General features: G+C 35.7%; 2 protein-coding genes and 1 long non-coding RNA gene across 3 annotated transcripts; all 3 read left to right on the top strand.

Moving 5' to 3' along the window:
* The first annotated feature begins 85 nt into the window (after window positions 1-85).
* Rab40 (RAS oncogene family member Rab40) lies at window positions 86-12420 on the top strand. Its single transcript, XM_080174337.1, has 12 exons — window positions 86-447; window positions 726-854; window positions 1062-1241; window positions 1932-1995; window positions 2267-2447; window positions 2847-2895; window positions 3334-3478; window positions 3749-3869; window positions 4399-4440; window positions 5017-5115; window positions 5366-5518; window positions 12200-12420. The coding sequence occupies exons 1-12, from the start codon at window positions 414-416 to the stop codon at window positions 12353-12355; spliced, it is 1353 nt and encodes a 450-aa protein (XP_080030463.1). The 5' UTR covers window positions 86-413; the 3' UTR covers window positions 12356-12420.
* Window positions 12421-13281: 861 nt separating this feature from the next.
* On the top strand, window positions 13282-14283 carry LOC145329889 (uncharacterized). The gene is made up of 2 exons (XR_013883164.1): window positions 13282-13705; window positions 14140-14283. It is a non-coding gene; the product is annotated as an uncharacterized LOC145329889 (long non-coding RNA).
* Window positions 14284-19190: 4907 nt separating this feature from the next.
* On the top strand, window positions 19191-22735 carry LOC145329887 (uncharacterized). The gene is made up of 5 exons (XM_080174336.1): window positions 19191-19307; window positions 19845-19966; window positions 20868-20927; window positions 21363-21474; window positions 21974-22735. The coding sequence occupies exons 2-5, from the start codon at window positions 19883-19885 to the stop codon at window positions 22054-22056; spliced, it is 339 nt and encodes a 112-aa protein (XP_080030462.1). The 5' UTR covers window positions 19191-19307; window positions 19845-19882; the 3' UTR covers window positions 22057-22735.
* The last annotated feature ends 12 nt before the right edge of the window (window positions 22736-22747 follow it).

Here is a 22747-nt window from a genome sequence, read left to right as displayed (position 1 = left end):
GCACTTTTAACTAGCTGTTCATACGTTTTGTGTATGAGTAGGTAATCTTTTATAAATAAATCAAATATTATTTACTAATAGATAATACAGATAAAACAAATCCGGAGAAGGAGAATGCCTTGACCTGCAATAATCTGCAGCCCAAATCATGTGATACAAAAATTGCCATACTTGATAATGAAAAATATTCAATTACAACAGAAAATCCAACAATATTTATTGATAAATCTGCAACAAATAAAATAGAATTAAACAATAAAGTGCCTGACCTTAAGTTTATCGATGATTCTCAGAATTTAGACAATAAAAGTGATATAAATAAAAATACCACAGTTAAGGATATTATTCCTAAAAAGTTTGAGTTACTATCAAAAGAGGGGGATGATAAAAAGAGTGATCGAAGTTTTTGCCACATGTCTAATGATTCTCTTTTTGCACAGGAAACAGGTAATTTTTTTTTCTAAGTCAAAATATACTTTTAACTTAAAACAACCCTATTTGTCTTTTATCGTATTTGAACTGCGGGTTAGACTTTCTTTGGTACATTTACGCAACGCATGCTCGCTTGTTGTAGAAACATCTGCTCTTAAAATTGTGCGAAAAATTTGGGTTGTTGGCTGAAAATGAATAGGTAGGGAGGATTAGCCCAAGCTCTCTTGTCTTACACCCTTAAAACTTCACGCGCTTCTTAATAATATTTATAAAAACATAATATTTTATTTTAGATCAATCCGGCGAATTGTTGAACATTACCGAATCTTCATCGGACGAACTTTTGGACGATTCCACTTTCCTGCCATCCGAGTCTTTACTCTTCACTCCTGAGAAATTTGACAGGACAGACGAAGATTTAGGTATGTATAGGGATCAGCTGCAGTTCATCGTAAATGATGCTAGAAACGATTCTAGCAGCGCACGTGAATGCGCGAAAAAGACCAATTATTAAGACAAGCCGTTTTGGATATTAAATTAGAAAAAAAATCATCGTGGACAGACGCCAAATTATTAGTTAATAGAAAAAAACCTATCTTTATATGTTTTTACATTATGATTGTTTTTAGACACTGGTAGTGCGATGAATTTGCGTTTATCACCATTCTCGACTGCCCCCACCAGCCCCCAGCCCCCCGAGGGGTCTAGTGGTGCAGCCCTGTACACAAGTGGATGCGGGGGGAGGAGGTCCACGCCCCTGACTCAAACTACAACCTCTTCAAATTCAACCAGACCCAGAATTTATTCAGGGATTAATGATTAATAATTTTAAAAATATTTCTGTACCTAACAAATAAAGTTGTTTACAATTAGCGCATCCGTGTAAACTCACTAATTTTATACTTCAAGATATATGAAAAGAACATACGTTATAAATGTTATCTAACAGCAACATGAAAATTTAGACACAAATGTTTAATTGTAGCAAAGAAAATCATATTTACAGTAACGCATTGACGAAGGACATATGGATGAAATCATATATTTAAATGACTTATGTAATAATGCAATAGTAAAGAATAGACTATTTCTGCTGAAAAGTGTTGCCGGTTAAGTAATTTTATACTCTACGAATTTGCGACTGTTGACGTAGTCGTACATATATTCTTATCCTATAATATAAAGTAATAAGCTTTTTTTTGTCTGTAGCGAAGGATCTCGCTCACCGCTGAACCGATATGGTTCTTCTTTACAGTGAAGCCTCTTTTAGGCTCTGAGATGGTTTTTGGCCATTTGATTTTTTAAAAATTAGTCTGTGTAGGGTTTTAGGCTATTTTTCTTTTCCTTCGAATATAGAGCCCCTAGATGCTAGGGGCGCAGCAGCTAGTAATATTATAAGGTAGCTGCGCTAACTTCATTATTGAATGTTCTATGTGGGGTGTCTGTGTGTGTGATGAGTTATCTGGTATTGAGAAATCATTAGTAATATTTACAAACAGATACAACAGGAAGATTGGGAAGGTTAAAACCAAATGGAACCCCAACTTCACCTTTTTTAAACAGGTAGAGTATTTTTCGCTTACTACCTTGATGAGGTTGAGTTATAAAAAAGACGTTGCAACCAATGGGTTGGTTAACTGTAATTTTAAAGAAGGGGGGGGGGGAACACAATTGGTTATTATATGAAAGCCTTCTTCTATGTTGTTCCTTTATCAAGACTCAGAATTCATTATGATTTTATGCTCCAACTGTAAAGGAAAAACATCGATGCCTACGATGTTATAATATAGCTTGTGGGACGTTTGTAAAAATTATTAGATTTTTTTTATTTTAGTGGCCATAGTTCAATACCATCGCGGGACAGAAGTTCTGTAACTGGGCGGTCAACAGAATCTATTCCTGGCGGCTCCGACGACAGCTGGCAGCCGTCAGCAGCGGCGGCCTCGGCTGCTCCTTTATCACTGCCGGCGGCTTTATCAGCTGCTGGCTCTAAATCATATGATTACTTGTTAAAGGTTAGTAAAAGATTTTAACATTTATGTCATGATTATTTTCGTTGAAAGTTATACATTGCCATGTCTTTTTTACCAGTTACCGTATTTTTTTGGTTTTTTTTTATTTCCATCAGTGGTATCACATGCAGGGACTTCCAAGCTTTTTGATTTGAGGGGGTTAAACACTCCTTTACCCCCAACCTTGGACGTCTATGATTCCACAAACCAATTAGTTGATGACTGAAATCCCTTTTGTCTAGCCTTGTACTAACCTAGCTTTCTCCCTACTGTTCCTTAAACATAAATAAAGCACACACACAAAATAAAATTCTTTGCAAATTTGTCATTCAAATCAAATTGGATTCTTGTTTTTTTTTTGCTGCGCTTTTTTGGACATATTTAAACTGTTTCTATTTTTAGGTGTTACTTGTTGGTGATAGTGACGTTGGTAAACAAGAAATAATAACAGGTATTTACAATTGAATTATTATTTGCCAAGCTCTCCATCATACTAAAAACGTTTGTGAAGACTTTTCTCTCTTTTTTATGGATTTTGAACATGATTTTCTGTGTCTTGAAGAAACAAGGACGACAACCTCCACACATAGGAAAATCCTTATAATAAAGTAACAGGATGTTTGTGTCTGTGTGTGTGTTTGTTTGTACCGAAGGATCTCGCTAACCGCTGAACCGATCGGGTTCTCCTTAACAGGGTAGCTTCTAGGGGGGGGGGGGGTATGAATAAAATAAAGAGTAATGAAAACATTTTTCCATTTTTTGCACTCCTTGGGGGGAAAAACTAGGGGGGGGGGGGGGGGGTAAATGAATTATTTTTCAGCCGGGGAAAAAAATTCTTGTGCAGAAAATACACCCCTGAGCATTTCTAAAGAAACATTTCTTTTGCAAGGTATGGAGGATGGATCCATGGACTCACCTTACACAAGTACAGGTGGGGCGGCATACAAGACAACAATCATTCTCATTGATGGCAAGAAGGTTAAACTACACATCTGGGACACCTCAGGACAGGGCAGATTTTGTACAATTATCAGGTAAGCTTCATTTTAGATTTAAAGAGGACTCTTAATCTCTTTACCTATGTTTTAAGGACCTAAAAACGATGATCTCTAAAAAGTTTGTTGCTTTGGCTTATAATTGATTTCTAATCGGAGGTTTGTCTATTGTATGTGAAAAGTAGAAGGATATCTAGATACAAACCCACTCAAAAAATGGTTATTTTAGCCAAAGTTCATCTTTTAAAAAATTTTTCTTTTAGTCTATACATAAAGAAAAATAATAATCTTGTTTTATTATATTTTTAGGAGTTATTCTCGGGGTGCGCAGGGAATATTGTTAGTGTATGATATCACTAACAGATGGAGCTTTGAGGGAATTGATAGATGGGTCAGAGAGGTGGAGGAACATGCCCCTGGTATACCCAAGGTATCCAATCATTGTTAGAAATGTTCTATGGATTTGAATCATTTTTAATGATAACTTTAAACTTCTCTTTATTGTTAGCAAAGGGGTAGTTTCACGAAAGGCATTTGAACTTAGGTGATTTAGTGAACCGCAAATTTTATCCTGGTTAAATAGTTAAACTACATTTATATGGCAAATATTTGAAAGAATTTCAATTTTCTACCACGTAGTTTTTAAAATATCAAGACTTGAAAATCGTCTTTTTAAATTGCATATATCACTATCAGACGATTTTCAAGTCTTGATATTGATTCAAAACTACGTGGTAGAAAATTGAAATTCTTTCAAATATATGCCATATAAATATAGTTAAACCCATTAACTAGCAAAAAACATGCGGTTCACTAAATTAAGTTCAAATGCATTTCGTGAAACTACCCCTTTGCATTTTTTGTGATGCAAAGTTACTCTACAAACCACCCTCATTGGTCCGTTTGTCTATACACTTTTATGCGATTGTATGATAAATATTATATGATTACTGTTTTAGGTATTAGTGGGAAACAGACTTCATTTGGCATTCAAGAGACAGGTATTTATTTAGTTTAATTTTTTTTTAAAGGGGGGCGGGCCATTAATGGATACAGAATACGTGGATATTGTGACAGATTCATTGGATTCTTACAATAATCCTTCAAAAAAAGGCGGATTCCGGATTCTTATTTTTGCGGATTCTAGATTCAGATTCCGGATTTTAGCAATATTTTAAAAGGCTTTTTTTAAATTAAAAAAAATAAGTGCTACATATGTCCTAAAATTAATGTTCTTGGTGTTCTCTATAATTCATTTCCGAGAATTGAACCAGATTAAAAAATATATTATACATAGGTATATAATGACGATAATCTTTGCCTTCAAAAAGGCGGAGTTGAAAGAAAAAACTCAAGACGCTAATTTTAGCCTACCAATTAAGAATCCGATTCCGCTATTAAAATACGGATTCCGGATTCGGATTCCAAAATCGGCTTAAAGTTGGGCGGATTCCGGATTCCGATTGCCAACCCTATTCCATACCCTAATAAAATGTTTTTCCCAGCTGTCTAATAAAAATTATAACAATCTGTTTAATTCTCATTTTGTCAGTAAAGGCATTGCTATTTTATTTTAGGTTGATCCTTTGGAGGCCGAAACGTATGCTCAAAAGCATAACATGGGATTCTATGAAATTTCACCTTTAGTCAACTTCAACATCACTGAAAGTTTTCAGGTAAAAAATATATATATGTTATTATTTATTGCAGCGCTGCTAATATATGATATGTAATCTAGGTTTGTTTGTACGACGGTCCGTTATTAATGCATCTTGTCGCAGTTTTTTTTTAAAACAGACACATCATCCACAAACAAAAGTGCAAAAAACGTCGTGCAATGATTAATTTTATCTAAATTTCCCAATTGTAGTTTTAGTTAGGTACCTAAACTCAATGTCAATAATAAATAAATAAATATTTTTTTAGGAGCTGTGCCGAATGGCGTTAAAACGTAACGGTATGGAGCGCCTATGGCGGGGTAACCGAGTGCTGAGCCTGCATGAAATGTGTTGTCACGCCATTGTTAACAACACAAATGTGTATGGCATAGATAAACTTCCCCTTCCCGAAGGAGTTAAGGTAATATGTGATATTTTAATAGGGTTAGCAATCTGAATCCGTAATCCGTTAAATTTTTAACAATTTTTGGACCCAGAATCCGAATCAGCAATTCAAATTGCGGATATAGATCTATGCATTTCACGGTAAAATATTGCTGGTAACGAATATTGCCAAATTCTATTAATTTTAAAGGCTGCTAGCTGTTAAACGGCTGAACGTACAGATCATGCCCGAACACTATTTTAAGCGGCATAAGAAGGCCTACAAATAATCTGGAATAGCCATAAATCAATAATGCATAGGGGGGGGGGGGGGGGGGCGTAATGACATCTATTCTTAATCCGTGAGCAAAATGGTCTATATATTGAGCTAGACCCTTGGATACCATGTTGGCCACATCTACGCTGTGTATCTACCTTCATCAGCAGCAGCAACACCACCAGCAGCAGCAGAGAAGCCAAGAGCCAACGACAACAATCTCCCAACTTATCTTACCAACACATCATCAACAACCTTCCAGAGGTTTTTTAACAACATTGACAAAGAGGTTCACTCTGCTAACTCGAGTTTTTAGCTTGCCCGACAAAGAATAAGACAACTCCAGCCTGTCTTATTCGGCTTCTCTTAATCAGAGCTGGTATAGAGCAAAATCCTGGCCCAAACCATTGGCCCTGTATCATATGCAACAGTAACTTAACACCCTATGCTGTCCAATGCTCTTCATGTCAAGAATGGCTCCATGTCAAATGCTCTGGCCTAAAATCTACCAAACAGAGATCCAAATTAAAATCTTGGACTGGACCATGCTGCGCCACCAGAAAGAGCCCCCCTGTCCCCCCACCCCCAACAAACCCCCCCGAGACCCCCTCTCCCCTCGTGTCCCCCCTCGGGACCCCCCTCCCCCCCGTGTCCCCCCTCGGGACCCCCCTCCCCCCCGTGTCCCCCCTCGGAACCCCCCTCCCCCCCGCGTCCCCCCACGGGACCCCCCCTCCCCAAATGGACCCCCTCATGTCCCCCCTCCCCCACGTGCCCGTCCTCGGGACCCCCCTCCCTCTCGTAACCCCCCTCCCACCCACAACCATCAAGGCCACAACCTGAAGATTTACCAACACAACATCAATGGATTCACTGGTAAACTCGACGAGTTGCTACATGCCCTAGAGAAAGGAAACTTCCTCATTGCAGCCCTTCAGGAAACTAAACTTACCGACAGATCTAAGCTAAGAAACACTCCAAACTACACATTTGTGAGAAAAGATAGAGGTGTGAACAAAGGCGGTGGCCTAGGCTTTCTAGTCCACAAGGATGTTAATTTCAATCTTGTTCCTGAACCTGCCATTCTTCAACAAGATCCACACCTCGAATCCCTCACCATCTGCATACCTGGCAAAGACAACAACCTTTCTATCAGAAATGTGTATATACCTCCACAGAGCAGCTGTAGCCCACAATACACCCCCCCTCTTAACCATCTTCATGAGGGACTTGGTGAATCTTACTACATACTTGGGGATGTAAATGCTCACCATGAACTCTGGCATTCAGAGGCCAACCCTGATGCCAGAGGCCGACTCCTAGCCGACACCATCTCTAACAACAGCTATGGAATCATAAATGAAGACTTACCTACAAGAGTCACCAACACAGCCTCTACAGCACCTGACATCAGCCTTGCCTCCCCAAACCTCATTCCCACCAGCACCTGGAGAATCGAGAATAAACTTAGCTCAGACCATCTGCCGATCTCAATAAGCCTAACTGCTAACTTCACAAAATTCAACTCCAAGCACTTTACCTTCATGAATTTTTCAAAAGCCAACTGGGAAGAATTCACAACTTTAACTGAACAATCCTTTGCAAATGCCAGAAATGTCACAGACGTCCACAAAGCAGAAAAATTCTTCAGAAACATCCTTCTTAAAGCCTCCAAAAAATCCATCCCAGCTGGTAGAATTCCTAAAACTTACAATGCCCTTCCCACAGAAGCAGTGAGACTTATTGATGAGAGAGACGAGATTAGAAGAAACAACCCTAATGACGACAGACTGAATGATCTTAACAACAACATCAACCAAAAAATCAGAGATCATAGAAAACAAAAATGGACTGAACACCTTGACAGCTGTCTACCTGGTTCTAAGAAATTATGGAGCACCATCAAAGGACTTGGCAACAACCCCAGGCAACCTGAGAACCAGGGCATCTCGTTCAACAATAAAACCATCAACCATCCCAAGAAACTGGCCACTAACTTCAACAAACAATATACTCCCAATACAGACAAGAAGCCCCAGCAAGCCCTACGTAATATTCTGCGAAGAATGAAACGCAAGGCTAAGGACCAAGCACCTGTTTTCACCCCTGCCCAGACCTTGGAAGCCATCAAGAAGGCCAAGAGCTCCAAAGCACTTGGTCCTGACGGCCTGTCTCCAATCATGCTTAAACACCTCGGACCAAATGGGATTAGATACCTCACTAACATCTTTAATGTCTGCATCAAGACCTCCAAGGTCCCCACAATCTGGAAGACAGCCAAGATCATCCCCTTACTAAAACCCGGCAAACCTGCAGATAAAGGCCCCAGCTACTGCCCCGTCTCTCTTCTCTCCCCCGCAGCTAAAACATTGGAAGCTCTTCTTTTACCACTTGTCAATGCTGCTGTTCAGCTTGCTGACCACCAGCATGGATTTAGAAAGAACAGATCGACCACCACAGCCCTCCACAGCATTTTGAACCACATCAACTCAGGACTTAACCGGAAGAAACCCGTCAGCCGCACAGTCTCTGTAGCAATTGACCTGTCCAAAGCATTTGACACCGTGGACCATCAGCTTCTTCTAGAGGACATCAACAACCTTCCTCTAAATGACTATGTCAAACGCTTTCTCTGTGGTTATCTTCGAGGCAGACAGACATATGTTGAATTTAGAAACTCTAGATCAACATTTAGGAAAGTCAAGCAAGGGGTACCAAAAGGCGGAGTTTTATCTCCTGTTTTGTTCAACCTTTATATGTCTTCCATGCCCTTACCACCTGGCGACATAAAATTGGTATCTTATGCTGATGATTCCAACATTTTAAATTCTGGACCTGTTATCGACACCGTGGTGAAAGAGATCAACCAATATCTCGATACGCTTGACACCTGGTTTAAGAGCCGCAATCTTTTTATTTCACCTGCCAAGTCATCAGCTACTCTTTTCACAACTGCTTCATATGAGGTAAATCTAACACTGGATGTGAAAATCAATGGTGAAACTGTCCCGACCATCAAGAAACCCAAATTTCTTGGGGTCACTTTTGATGGCCTCCTCTCCTTTAACCAGCATGCTTCAGATATGAAAACTAAGCTACAGTCTAAGAACAACATCCTGAAAGCACTGACTGGCACCAACTGGGGCAAGGAGAAGGAAGTAATTACCAACACCTACAAGGCCATCGGACAAGCTACACTTAACTACTGTGCTCCAATTTGGACCCCCTCCTTAAGTGAAACTAATTGGAAAAGACTCCAGGCGGCTCAAAACTCCGCGCTGCGCACCGCCACAGGCTGTCATCTAATGTCTGACATAGATCACTAACATCATGAAACCAAGCTAATGAAAGTCAGACAGCACTGTGAAATGCTCAGCAAACAGTACCTACTCTCTACACAGAAACAGGACCACCCTAACCCTACGAATCTAAATGCTCGCCCCCCCGCCCGCCAGATGAAGGAAACATTGACCTCCAAATTTGGCAGGGAAATAAAGGACTTATCCACCCCAAACCTCTCCTCCAATGCCTACAAGAGGAGACTGAAGCATATCCACACCACCTCTGTCCGAGACATGCTAAACAACATGGCCAACAGCAAAGTTCTCAATGCCCCCCCTCCCCCCATAAACGCTACTGAAAGGGTTCTACCTAGAATAACCAGAAGCACACTTGCTCAATTACGTTCCGGCTATAGTAGCTTTCTTAACAGCTACAGAGCAAGAATTGACAATTCTATTGACGACACCTGCCCCAACTGCCCTGCAACTCACACAACCAACCACCTGTTTAATTGTCTGGAGAACCCTACCACCCTCACTGTCAGAGACCTCTGGACCCACCCTCTGGAAGCAGCCAGATTTCTCAATCTGGCCAGTAATGATGATGTAACGGATGAATAAGAAAAATGGGCTACAGAAAGAAAAAAGCTAGACCCTTCAAACTTGGTATATAAGCCTAAGAAAAACCCTGCGGAAATGGGGTTTTTAGGCTTTTTTTGGTCTATATTGATGTGGAAACTTACCTTAAATTGTTTTTTCTTAGGGTTTTAACTTAAATACACTGTATCTATTCATAAGGACATTATTTAAGATGATTTAGCAAGTTGGGGACCGACCCCAGGGGGCTAGGTGGGTGGCCCGCAAGGTTTAAGTGCATTTTTTCCAATATAATGTTGTGACACATCAAATTATAGGTTTTTTAGGTCAAGGAACTCAAATTCGGAGCTAAAATAAGCATTAGACTAATCTGAAGCTAGCCCCAGCGGGCTAGGTTGGTTTCCCGCAGGGGTTAAGTGCATTTTTTCCAATATATATCTTGTTATATATCAAAATATAGGTTTTTTATGTCAAGGAACTCAAATTCTGAGCGAAAATTAGCATTAGACTAACCTGAAGCTAACCCCCCCCCCCCCGGACAAGGTTGGTTTCCAGCAGGGCTTAAGACCATTTACCTAACCTAACCTAGAAACTTCCTTATATTTTTACAGGTTTTTTCTTGAATAAACTGTGTCTATTAATGAAGACTTTATTAAGATGATCCAGCAAGTTGGGGACCGACCCCAGGGGGCTAGGTAGGTGGCCCGCAAGGGTTAAGTGTATTTTTCCCAATATATATATCTTGTTAGGTATATATCAAAATATAGGTTTTTTAGGTCAAGGAATTCAAATTCTGAGCGAAAATTAGCATTAAACTAACCTGAAGCTAACCCCCCCGGGCTAGGTTGGTTTTCTGCAGGGCTTAAGAGCATTTACCTAACCTAACCTAGAAACTTACTTATATTTTTATAGGTTTTTTTTTAATAAACTGTGTCTATTAATGAGGATTTTATTTAAAACTAGCGGCTACGCCCCTAGAGGCCTCTAACCCAATTTTTAATATTAGATTTTAAAGAAAAGTAAAAAAAAATTTTTTGGGGGGTGAAAATTTTTTTTGGGGGGGGGGTGCCCTTCCCCCTCCTTTCTTATTTTAGTTTAAAAAAATAGAAAAATATAAAAAAAATTGGGGGGAAGGAGTTGGGGGTGTCCGACCCCCCAAGAAAATAGTTATAAACCTTCCCAGGACCTATGAGAAGCTACCCTGTTAAGGAGAACCCGATCGGTTCAGCGGTTAGCGAGTTCCTTCGGTACAAACACACAGACATCCTGTTACTTTAGTATAAGGATGATATAATATAATCCGCAGGGGTTAGCCTTAGGTCAGTCTAATGCTTAAAATAGCTCCGAATTTGAGTTTCTTGACCTAAAAAACCTATAATTGTATAATTGTATGACAACACATACTTTAGAAAAAAATGTACTACACCTGTGGGCCACCCACCTAGCCCGCTGGGGGCGGTCCCCAACTTGCTGGATTATCTAAAATAATGTCCTCATTAATAGACACAGTTTATTCAAGGAAAAAAAAACAAAAAGAATAAGTAAGTTTCTAGTTTAGGTTTTTCTTACCTAACCTAACCTAAAAATAAGTATTTTTGGATTTTTTTGCCATTTAGATGTAATACCTATAGGACTAGGCTTATATACCAAGTTTGAAGGGTCTAGCTCAATATTTAGACCATTTTGCTCACGGTTTGAGATCAGATGTCATTCCCCCCCCCCCCCTTATCTCGCAGTGCAGAAAAATGCGCGAAAAAGGCCTATTTTACGCGTTTTTTATTCAGTGAAGCTTTCCCTGTGTATCATTGGATCTTTGCTATTCCAGATTATTTGTAGGCCTTCTTATACCGCTTAAAATGGTGTGTGGGTATGATCTGTACGTTCAGTAGTTTGGCAGCTAACAGCCTTTAAAATTCATAGATTTTTGGCAATATTCGTTACCAGCATTATTTTACCGAGAACTGCAGTAGGGCTGTGGATTTCAATTGTTAATTTTTTGAAGCACTTTAAAAAATGTATTTAAATTTTAGTACCTAGGCAAAATCCTAAAAATTATTTTATTGTTTCTTTACTACAAGTAAAATGATGGATAGCATCCAAAAAATTTTGTATTTTATTTTCATAGTAGCTTTTCATGCTTGTTTTAGGTTAGGTAAGGTTTAAAAAATGGCCGCTGTAGGATCTAGATTTTTTTTTATAAAATAGACATTTTAAAAATATTGCTAGAATCCGCTATCCGCAAAAAAAAAGAATCAGAAATCCACGGATTGATCAGCTTTTATTTTGGGCGGATTTTTGTAAGAATCCGAATCCGACCTAAAAATTGGGCGGATTGCCAACCCTGATTTTTGGTAAATTCCTCTCAAATTTTTTCTTCAATTTTGAAAATTTGAGTATCAATTGTAAGCCCCAGTTAGAAATTTGGGTAGGATATCTGATTATCCATCTAGTATAAAGATGTGGATCTCATACCAAAAACATTCCTTTACATGCTACTGTTGTATCTCATCCCTATACATGTGCAAATAAGACAATATTGTATACCTAACTTATATCTGTAATTTAGGCCAACCTAAAGAGCTACGCGATGACTAGTTACCCAGTGAACAGGCACACATTCAAATCTTGGAAGGAGAGAAAAAAGAAATTGCGCAAAGAAGAGAACGCGGCAAAGATTTCGAACTGTGTGAATGCAACAAGAAAGTCGTGCACAATATCATAACAATTATTACATAAATTTGATTGTTCTACGTTAATTCATCTACAGACTAGGAAGACCCCTACCAAGTATTAATGCAAAGTTTTCTACATTTATGGCACATCCGTACATAGTGAGATTTAGAGTTGATCTTCATAGGAATGTACACATTTTTTGACATTTATCTACAATAGCAGCCGAGTTAACAACATTTCTACACATAATCAATGTTTCATTTCATAAGAAATTTCAGACATTAATCATGAAATGAATAGCTACTGGAGCTGATGGGGTTTTATTAATTTTGAGTATATATTTACTATAATAAGCAGGGATAATTGGAAATATCATTGGCCGTTTTATTAATTCTCCATTTGTGTGAAATTCTGCCTATGTTTGAATAAAAACATTTGGTGGAAGTTTTAGGGGATAGGGATGGAAAGGAAACTGGCTAATCTTTTTCCCAATATGTTAAAAATATGTTATTCTTGGGATATAGAGGACTATTTTTTATCTATAATTGTTCTCTCCCTCCCAAGACAATAACGAACAATAGTATTCAGTATTTATCAAGGTGATGGGGAAAGAACAGTGACTCTAAATTAATCTACAAAACCTTCTTTCCCCAATATTTATCTTACTATCAATATATACCAGCTTTTGTATTATGAAGGGATGATTAATTTACTGTCTAGTGTTCTTTTCTATTATTTCTTCATTTTTACAATAAAAGTAAAGTATATCTTATGCCTATTCTATGTTTTATATCAAATAACTACGTTCAAAGAAAACAAAAAAAATTCAAAATAACTCCAATATTGAAACACAAATTAAATTCTGCAATTTCCATATCAATTTAAAAAAGAAAACATTATATCTGTATTTTTAACATTTAAGTAGTAGGTAAGATGTTAAGAAAAACGAGAATTTGAAATTTAATAATTTTTAAGAGTGGGAAAGAAAGGGGACTGTCTATGACTGAGAGTTGATGAAATAAAGATTTTAAAAATTGGTATTTTAAACACAATCAAACGCAATGTTTACATCAAAGTTACATAAATAATTTCCTAATAAGCTTAGGCCTAAATCTGCTGAAATTGCTTAAGTAGCTCTTAAACCAGATAGTCCCCCTTGAGATGAAATTTAAATTAGGGGGGTATTTGTCACCAAAATAAGAATATAATTTTTTTTAATGCTATTTAACTAATTTTTTCTTTGTTCAACTCAAATATAAATAAATATAACTGAATGAAATCTAATAAAAATGTAAACATATTGAATCTGTGATGAAAAATTGATGAAATTAATATAAAAAAAAGATCTTGTCATAAATACAATGAAAGTTATTATATTCTGTATGTAACTCTAAAAAAGGTTCTGACTGCCAAACTTAACAGCTGGCTACAAAGTCTAAGCTAGTTCATCATAAGATTCGTTTAAATCTGGTCTAGAAATCCTATGCAATGAAGCTGTAAGTTTCTGTTTGTTTGTCCTTAAAGATTTATAAAACGGCTGTACCGATCGTATTTTATCTTCATTTAAAGTTCAACGTTGTCGTAAAGGAGGTTTTATGTTTTAGTGCAAAGGGGGTTTTCAATGATATTTACCTCATGCAGTATAAATATGTCTTATCAAAAACAATTAAAATAAGAAAACCTTCTTCCATTTTTAGGACTTTTTTGCCTTATGGGTTTAGATGTATGCAAACAATCACCAGACAAACAAAAATGTTACTACTTTAAATTATATGATTCGAGGCCCTATTTGAGCCGTTGCTAAACATATATGAATTATGGCTTTACTATCAGCCGTTTGGCCGTTATGCGATCTTCAAGTAAAAAAAATAACTTTCTTCGTATTTACGTCTTGATTCCGAATCTATTTATGTATCTAATATGTGTATGAACAATTATATTTTGATTAAAGTACAATAAATAATAAATGATATGAAATATAGTTGTTGTGCAATGTGTAGCTAACACACAAGTTAATTTTGTCCGTTAGTCTGTCTTTTTTTTGAGGATTTCTCTATTTATACCCACTGTTTTTTAGTTTACTGTTTGACGTAAACCGAAAATAGAATTTCTAACGTAAAAAATTTTCTTGCTATTAGAAAAATCTACTTAAACAGGAAATATTACAAAAAAAAAAAATTTTATGTTTGCCTTAACAAAAAATAGTTTTTTGTAATTGAGGCTGCAATCTTTTTTTCGAACTGAAAAACATTGAGAGAAAAAAATCCTCCAGTGAAAACATAGAATAATATTAATGCCAATCTTTCTATAGTGCCCTGTGTAAAAATGATTTATTGATGAATATAGCTGTCATACTTGTTAAACGAAATTTTACTTGTTTATAAAAAATTAGCATATGCACCATAAATTGAATGCATGCATAATAAAGACAGACAGACAAGAAATAATCGTGTTGGTAAGTAGCGCAGCTACACGTCAGATAGGTGTCGTTTAATCATCGTTTATTAAAATTTCTAAGAAAGTTATGTGAGATATGTATGTTTTATTTAGTTTTTAACTTTCTACTCAATTATAAAAATACAATAGGCGACGAGGGTATATCCCTTCTTTCAGCTTATTTGAGAAAACAAATTGGGGGCACAGGATTGTGTTTAACCCCCTAATTATTATTTTAGATTTATTTCGCTTTTTGACTTTACCTTATTCTTGACTATAAATGAATTTTTATTCCCAGGATTTGACAGAGAAAGTAATTTCCAGAATGGCTTTGAAACCGAATAAAAGAACCGGTTCTCTGCCATACTAAAAATCAAATATGGCATTCTATTACAGACAATTTTCCACGAATATTAAAATAAAAATTATAAAATTGATACCAGTTTGAATCTTATATTTATTCATTTTAAAATTCGCGGAGACTGTTTATGATAACATGAGATGAATCCTTATACTAAAGTAACAGGATGTTTGTCTGTACTGAAGGATCTCGCTAACCGCTGAACCGAATCGGTTCTCCTTTACAGGGTAGCTGATCATAGGTCCTGGGAAGGTTTATAACTATTTTGGGGGAGAGTAACACCACCCTCCCAAGAGAAATCGGAAAAAAATTAGGTTATCGAATTCAACTCCATCTTCCTATAGTGCCTCTAGGGGGCGTAGCCGCTAGAAAGTATTATAGAAATAATTATTAAGTATTTACATAATCCCAGGGAGTAAGGGAGGGGACAATGGGCAATTAATTCAATTAAAACCAGATTTATCAAGAAAATTTGACTGAAATTGTAAAGGGGCCATGGTAATATTATTTAGAACTAAATTACTTCTAAGAAAAAAATCATTTACTTGAAAATTAAATGACCAATACATCACAATGTAGTAAACATTCTGTAATTAATCACTAGAAATATTGTGTTTAGAACTTCGTCAACCCTTCTCATATATTTTTAACTGCCACCTAAATTCAAGGGGTTCTTAGATTGTTTAATACATAAATATCACAGTAGAGTTTCTATACATGAAATTACATTTTCTTGGGAAAAAATATTTGTTAAAACCAGCCATCTAATAACATTTTTTTCTGTCTGCTATATTCAAAACTAACTCAGCTAGTTAGCGGGGCATTGATGCGCTAGTACCCAAAGTCAGTCAGAACCTGCTGAATTCGTGTACATTACCTTTAAGCCAGTACCCAAAGTCTGAGACTCTTAAAAATTGAACATTCGATCCATTGTCCCCTCCCTTACTCCCTGACATAATCCATACAACGGACATTTTCTTTTAAAAGTCACAGCTAGACAGATGGATGTACTTATAAAAAGGGTTGTAGATTAGCTTTATATGAGGTCAGTTGAATTTAAATTGCCGAATGTGTATTCAGTTTACTCATCTTATCCTACTAGCTAAAAAAGCTTCAAACTTCCAATAAAATCAAGATTTGAAAAATTAAAATTTTGAATGTATAAATCGTTTATACATTAAAATTTTGATTTTTTTAAAAGTTTTTTTTAGCTAGTAGTAAATATTGAGATATGATGAGGAAACTGTGTACACATTCGGCAATTCAAATTCAACTGACCTTATATGAACTGTCAGTATGCAAATTAGGATATAATAGTTGATGCATAAGTATTTTAAGGTCGTAGGTGCTGATGGATCAAGTTTTGTACACTTTCTTCAAGAGAACATATAATTAAACCGTTTACGCAGCAATAGTATGTGGACATATATACAGGGGCGTCCAAACTTTTATATTTGGGGGGGGGGTAAAATTTTTAAAATATTTTTTTTTTTTTGGGGGGGGGGGGGTAATCTTTATTTCATAGAGGCATTTTTTTTATTTGGGGGAGGGGTAAAAATTGAAAATCCAAATTTTTTTTTTTTTGCTGGGGGGGGGGTACACTGTTAAAAATAATTTTTTTTTAGCATCAGATAATACTATATATTCTTCACATTAATATAGTATCAATCCGACGTTCTAGGAAAAAAACCTTATTCTGATACAAGGAAGATTTCAATACTGTATTGAGTATTAGTTATTGTTCTGTGAAGTAACATGTAGTACTAAATAATGTATTTGTCTGTAGAGTATTATACAATATGCTCTTTGGAATAAAATTCAATACAGTAGAAGTAAGTTTTTAATACTCTCCTTTGCAATTTTTGATACCCTCTATCATAATTTTTGATACCCTGCAGAGTATGAAACTGTTTTACTTTGGATGAAAGATCAGTTTATAATATATGATTATTAAATGTACATATACATTTTATTATATCAACAAACATACCAAGCAGAGACATAAAACATTAATTTAAATGTAAATTTAGTAAAAAAATGACTTTAAAGATGTTTAGGGCTAAACATGATCCTTAAAAATAAAAACTATGGTCAGCCATAATTACAAAAATCAAAACTATAAATCTGGGCATAAATAGTAACTTTGCATCTTTGTCTAAAACGCCCAAGCATTGAAACACTTCCATGAGAGGTGTGCACGATTGGTGTCTGTTTCAATTATTCTTTACAGTACAGATTCGTACCCTAGAAGGTATGAATAGTTACTATTTTAATAAACTATTCTCTTGCGTATTGTCTGATACTCTACAGCATATCAAATATTACTATATTAAATAAACTTTACTCCAGCGTATTTTCCCGTACGATAGAGGGTATCAAATATTACTATTTTAATAATCTATTCTACAGCGTAATTTCCCGTACGATAGAGGGTATCAAATATTACTATTTTAATAAACTATTCTACAGCCTATTTTCCCGTATGCTAGAGAATACCAATCGATACTAAAAAATGTATGGGTTCTGTATAGTAATAATTATTGTGTTATATAGTACTAGCGGCTTCACCCCTATCCTCTAGGGGCTTTGCCCCAAGAGGTGATTAAAGAAATAAGGCAAAATTTGTTAAAGGACCAAGGAAATCTTCTACAAAACCTAAAGAACCTAGGAAATCTTCTACAAAACCTAAAGAACCTAGGAAATCTTCTACAAAACCTAAAGAATCTAGGAAATCTTCAGCAAAAAAAAAAAAAAAAAATGGGGGGGGATTTTTGTTTTGGGGGGGGGGGTTGGGGGTGTCCCACCCCCCAAGAAAATAGCTTAAAACCACCACAGGACCAATAGAAATATACCCTGAAGAGTAGAATCCAATCGGTTCAGTGGTTACCGAGATCTTAAGCTTCAGACGGACGGACAGACAGACAGACATCGTACTACTTTGTATTATTGATTACATAGTGTTATATTAATTATATAGTTGTAGCACATTTATGGGTCCAATACTCTCCAGAGTATCAATTGATATTAAATAAAAAAATTATTTTTAACAGTGTAATCACCTCTTTACCCCCCCCCCCCGCCCTGGACGTCTATGTATATGCCTCACTGATTTTAGTAGGGCAAACTGATTTCAGTGGGGCAAAAGTTTTTTAAGAATTTGCCTCAGATGTAATATAAAAAAATCAATTGCAATTATCAATAATTAGGAAACATTCAAATTATATGTTAAATTATTATGTTAAACATAATCATACAATTTTCATACCTCACAAATTTAGTTTGTTTCGTGGGGTCACTATCTTTCCCCCGTCTTGAAATTTAGGGAAAGCGACAGAGGAGACATTGGGTTGTTTATTACACTAGTCCACAAAGTCTTATAATAACATTTTCTTATTTGCTGGCTTAACAAATTTGGTGACTTCTACTCAATTTTGATTGGGTGCTTTATTTAGGTGGGGCCTCCAAACATTTCAACCAAGCTAATTTAATCTACAGAAGGGATAATTTTGTGTATCATTATTTAGGATATACATCAATTAATCGACCATTGTCTTATCCCTTTAGATCCCTGATGCCCCCCCCCCCCCTCCCTCTTTCCCAGTAAAATAGGGTTGGACTCCTTCTTTTCAACATTTTTGAGTTGTTGTAAACACACAATACATTTCCCAAAAATAATTTTTGTGTGTCAGATAAATTCAAATCTAGTCGACTATCATTTTGGGGAGGGATTGGGAATAACTTAATTTCAAGGAAACTTAATTAAAATAAAAGAATTAATAGCCTACTAATACCATTTTTATCTATATTATAAAGTAGTTTGATGTATGTGTGTTTGTCCGTCCATCCGTTTGAAGCTTGAGATCTAGGTAACCATTAAACTGTTTGGATTCTACTGTTCAGAAAATATACCTATTGGTCCTGTGGTCGTTTCAAGCTATTTTTTTTTAAAAAAGGTGGATGGGAAAACCCTTACCACACCTTGGGGCTAATCTCAGATGAAAAGAAATTCTACCCCACTTGTGTTACATCATGTTACTCTCTTTATCAGGATGAATGTCTTCATCCCTGTTTTTTTCATTAATGTATTAGTGGCTAATAGATATTCATAAGATACACATTTGAATAACATGAAATGATTTTTATCAGTTATTGATTTAAAGATAAAATATAAACACGTTGTGATAGAATACAAAATCAGTTATAGGTAATATAAATATAAAAAGAAAAGTACATTAATGGGCCAAATCCCATATTTTTTGGCTAGCCTAAATGTCTGGGTTTGTTTAGTATTTCTTTATATCTAACCTAGAGGCCTCTAGATACACTTGAGGGTGTTGTGGGGAGAGAGATGGGGGGGGGGGGGGAGGTAGTTGAGTCGCAATCAGTTCAGTAGTTTTTAAAATATTAAGCTTCAGAAAAATAACCTTACTATTTTATATAATAGGATTGTAAAAGGGGCAATTACACTGGCAAGCGCGCAATCAAAGTTACACTATGCTCGGTGAATCTTTGTTAAATGGGGTATGATAAGCCAAATATAGTTGCTGAAATAAGTATCCATTGTGTCAATTTCAATTTCTATTTCTGTATTAATATACCTTTTGTTTTATACATAACGTATTTTATTTCTAATTGTAAACTAGAATATACTCTTACTTTTTTGAGCTTTCAGTTTTCTGTTTCTTCTTTCTTTTACTGTCTCAATGGCTGCTTTAATTTTAACTTTTTTTTTGTTTTACAGGACAGTGTGATAAATAAGCGATAAAATCTGAACTAGCTATGGGTGACCCCAACAATTCAAGTTTCAATACCCAAAGTTTTCTCCAAGAAAATCCCTCGTTTCAATCAGAATATGAGAAAAAGGTGATAAATTCTATAATCATACGTCACGCTCCACGGATCACAGTTCAAAATCTGTGAAAGATCCAAACTTGGGACATATTAGTTTTTATTTCTAGCAGAGAGGCAAAATCAAAATTCCGAGAGATAACACTTTCCCAGGTATAGGGTATAACCAACAAGCGAAATAAATCTAAAAAAATATTTGTGGGTCAGATGTAGAGGTTGTAAATGTTGCCCCCTGACAACAGCTGAAATTAAGTATAGGTTTTGTTGTTGGTGTAAGCTGGCACTTTCCGATAAATTTGAAAAACAAATTATATTGACCTACCTACAATGTCAAAATCTAAAAAAAAAACATTTTAGTTTTGTTTACTTCTTTTAATCTTGTGTTCCTTATAGCAGTGCAGTACTAAGAAATTAAAGAATGTACAAAATAGAACCACAGTCAAGGCACAATCAAACCACATTATTCGTTAGAAATACATCGTTTTAATTGCAAGGCTGTTATTTTTTCACGACACACATAAAACTGTCCCGAATTTGTAATAATTTTGAGGATCAAAACTCCAGTTACGTCATATTTTTCTTTCCCGAAAAAAGGAAGGGGGAAAGAAAAAAAAAGGGAAGGGGGGAAGAAAAAAGAGATGGGAGAAAAGGGGGTTTTCCCCATCTCTTTTGAAAAGATTTTCTTCCCCCCTTCCCTTTTTCGGGAAAGAAAAATTTGACGTCACTGGAGTCTTGTTCCTCAAAATTAATACAAATTCGGGACAGTTTTCTGTGTTTCTTTTTTGACTTCATTCACATAAGTTTTTTACCCAGATTGGGGAGTGAGGATTATTTTATAGTTTACACCCTATCCACTTGTGCATGATATTTGAGTTACAATTACAAACAGTAACCAAAATGTAAATATTTTTTGCAGGAAAAACACCAACAGACAGCCAAGAGGGTGAAAGAAAGTAGAAGACAAGAAGCAAGACAGGTCAATACATTGTATCTTTGTTAGAAGCACAGCAAATCTATTATAAGAGTATATTTGTCTGAATTGTAAAAAATAAGAATGTAAAATAAGTATAGGACCAGTTGAGTCAAACAATCTCTTAGGGTTATGAATGCCCTACAGGAGCTCTAGAAATTATTATCAAACTAAAACTAAGCTTGGATGACTTTCCAGTCAAATATTTTATACTAGCAGCTGCGCCCCTAGCATCTAGGAGCTCTGTATTTGAGATGAAAAAAAGTCTAAAACCATTCCAAGTCTTATCCAAGAAATAAATATCCATCCTTTGTGAAGCTTTCATAGAATGGAGAAATCAATTGGTTCATTAGTTATTAAAATCTTAAGCTACAGACTAAAATAGCTTACTACTTTATATAATAGGATAACTCAAAAATAATATCTATCTTTCTCTGACAGGGCTGGGCAGGCAATAGAACAGGGGGCAATGATGATGGTTACGAATCTGAACATGGGGGCTGGAACCCAGGAGAAGCAGGAGGAAATAATGGTGGTGGTGGTGCACATCAGGATTGTATTTACAACACTCTCTTTGACTGACTAACTTCAGAAATGAGGCTTCTCTACATGTCAACAGTAATGTTCATTTCTGTATGCTCCACACCCTCTTTTTATGCTTTTCCTTTCTTTTAGCTTTTAAAGCGGTGTGTGCACTTAATCATACCTAGCACAATAAATTGTCCTTTGATAGGATAAAATTTAGTAACATGGACGGCCATTGGATAGAGTAAAAAAAGAGAAAAGGAGAGCGGGAGTGTATCCAACCCCCTGGAAAATGCTTTTATCCTCTACACTCACCTAAATTTAACTTAAAGGGGGTGTCAAAATTTTCAGGTGCGCTTCATGCACCCTCTTGGCAAAACCCTGTATACTGTACAAATAAAAAGAGGTTATACTATAGATGTAATAAAGAATAGCTGCGCTATTATTAAATTGTTGATTTGCTGTCCCAATTTATTCGGCGTTCGGCAGACCAATAAATTACTGTATTTAAAAACAATTGAAATAGGTGGACTATCAACATCAACACGGAGTAGTACTTGACGATATAACAGAAGATTGTACAACTGAGCTGGAATGTTTCCAAATTTGAAACAATTTTGAATGTATGAAATAAAAAAATTATATTTTTTTATCTAATTTTGTTTTTTTGGCCTTTATTTGTGTTTTCTTTTAAATACGCATACCAATTAGGAAGTTCAAGAAATCTTTGTTTAAATAGGTATACCTACTTGCTCTTATGTAATTTTTAACTTTTAAGTCAGCTTATACCAATAACGAAATTAATTCAGAAAAAATCATTTGCCCCCAAATATTATTTTATATTTATTTTGCTTGTTGGTTATACCTTATTCCTGCTTTTAAGTAAAGACAGATGATTTTATTCTAATGACAAACACAAATCTCTAATTGTATAGTATTTACTGAATGATTTACTTGCACAGATTGTTCTATAAAGCTCAACGCCATTACTCTGTAACTTTGCAACAAATTAAGTAAGTAAAGCAAATTTCCATAAAAATATCTGTTGTTTTCAATAGAATTTTGGGATATTTGAAATAGAATTGTGATTATGTGTCCTCTACTTACTTTTACTCTGCTTTTTCTTTTAGATCACTGTCTAAAAATTAATTAGCAATAATTGCTAAGAAAATTTTGATTAGAAAAAAGTAGCAATAAAGAATCGCTGTAGGGCTAATTTACTTTTTAAGTTTGTTAAGTATAGTTAATATACAGTAAAGATGTTTTGAAAGTATTGAAATAGATAATTAAAATCTGATTTT

This window comes from Acartia tonsa, chromosome 10 (genome assembly GCF_053477335.1).
Source record: "Acartia tonsa isolate MP-2025a chromosome 10, ASM5347733v1, whole genome shotgun sequence".
NCBI lineage: Eukaryota > Metazoa > Arthropoda > Copepoda > Calanoida > Acartiidae > Acartia > Acartia tonsa.
Note: the sequence above shows the minus strand (reverse complement) of the source record. Positions and strands in the feature narration are given on the sequence as shown.

Coding starts and splice junctions, on each gene's coding strand:
- LOC145329887 (XM_080174336.1), top strand. CDS start 19,883: ATGGGTGACCCCAACAATTCAAGTTTCAATACCCAAAGTTTTCTCCAA. Junction 20,928..21,362: donor GAAGACAAGAAGCAAGACAG/GTCAATACATTG, acceptor TTTCTCTGACAG/GGCTGGGCAGGCAATAGAAC. Junction 21,475..21,973: donor TGGTGGTGGTGCACATCAGG/ATTGTATTTACA, acceptor AATTGAAATAGG/TGGACTATCAACATCAACAC.
- Rab40 (XM_080174337.1), top strand. CDS start 414: ATGTCTAATGATTCTCTTTTTGCACAGGAAACAG. Junction 4,441..5,016: donor ATTTGGCATTCAAGAGACAG/GTATTTATTTAG, acceptor ATTTTATTTTAG/GTTGATCCTTTGGAGGCCGA. Junction 5,519..12,199: donor CCCTTCCCGAAGGAGTTAAG/GTAATATGTGAT, acceptor TCTGTAATTTAG/GCCAACCTAAAGAGCTACGC.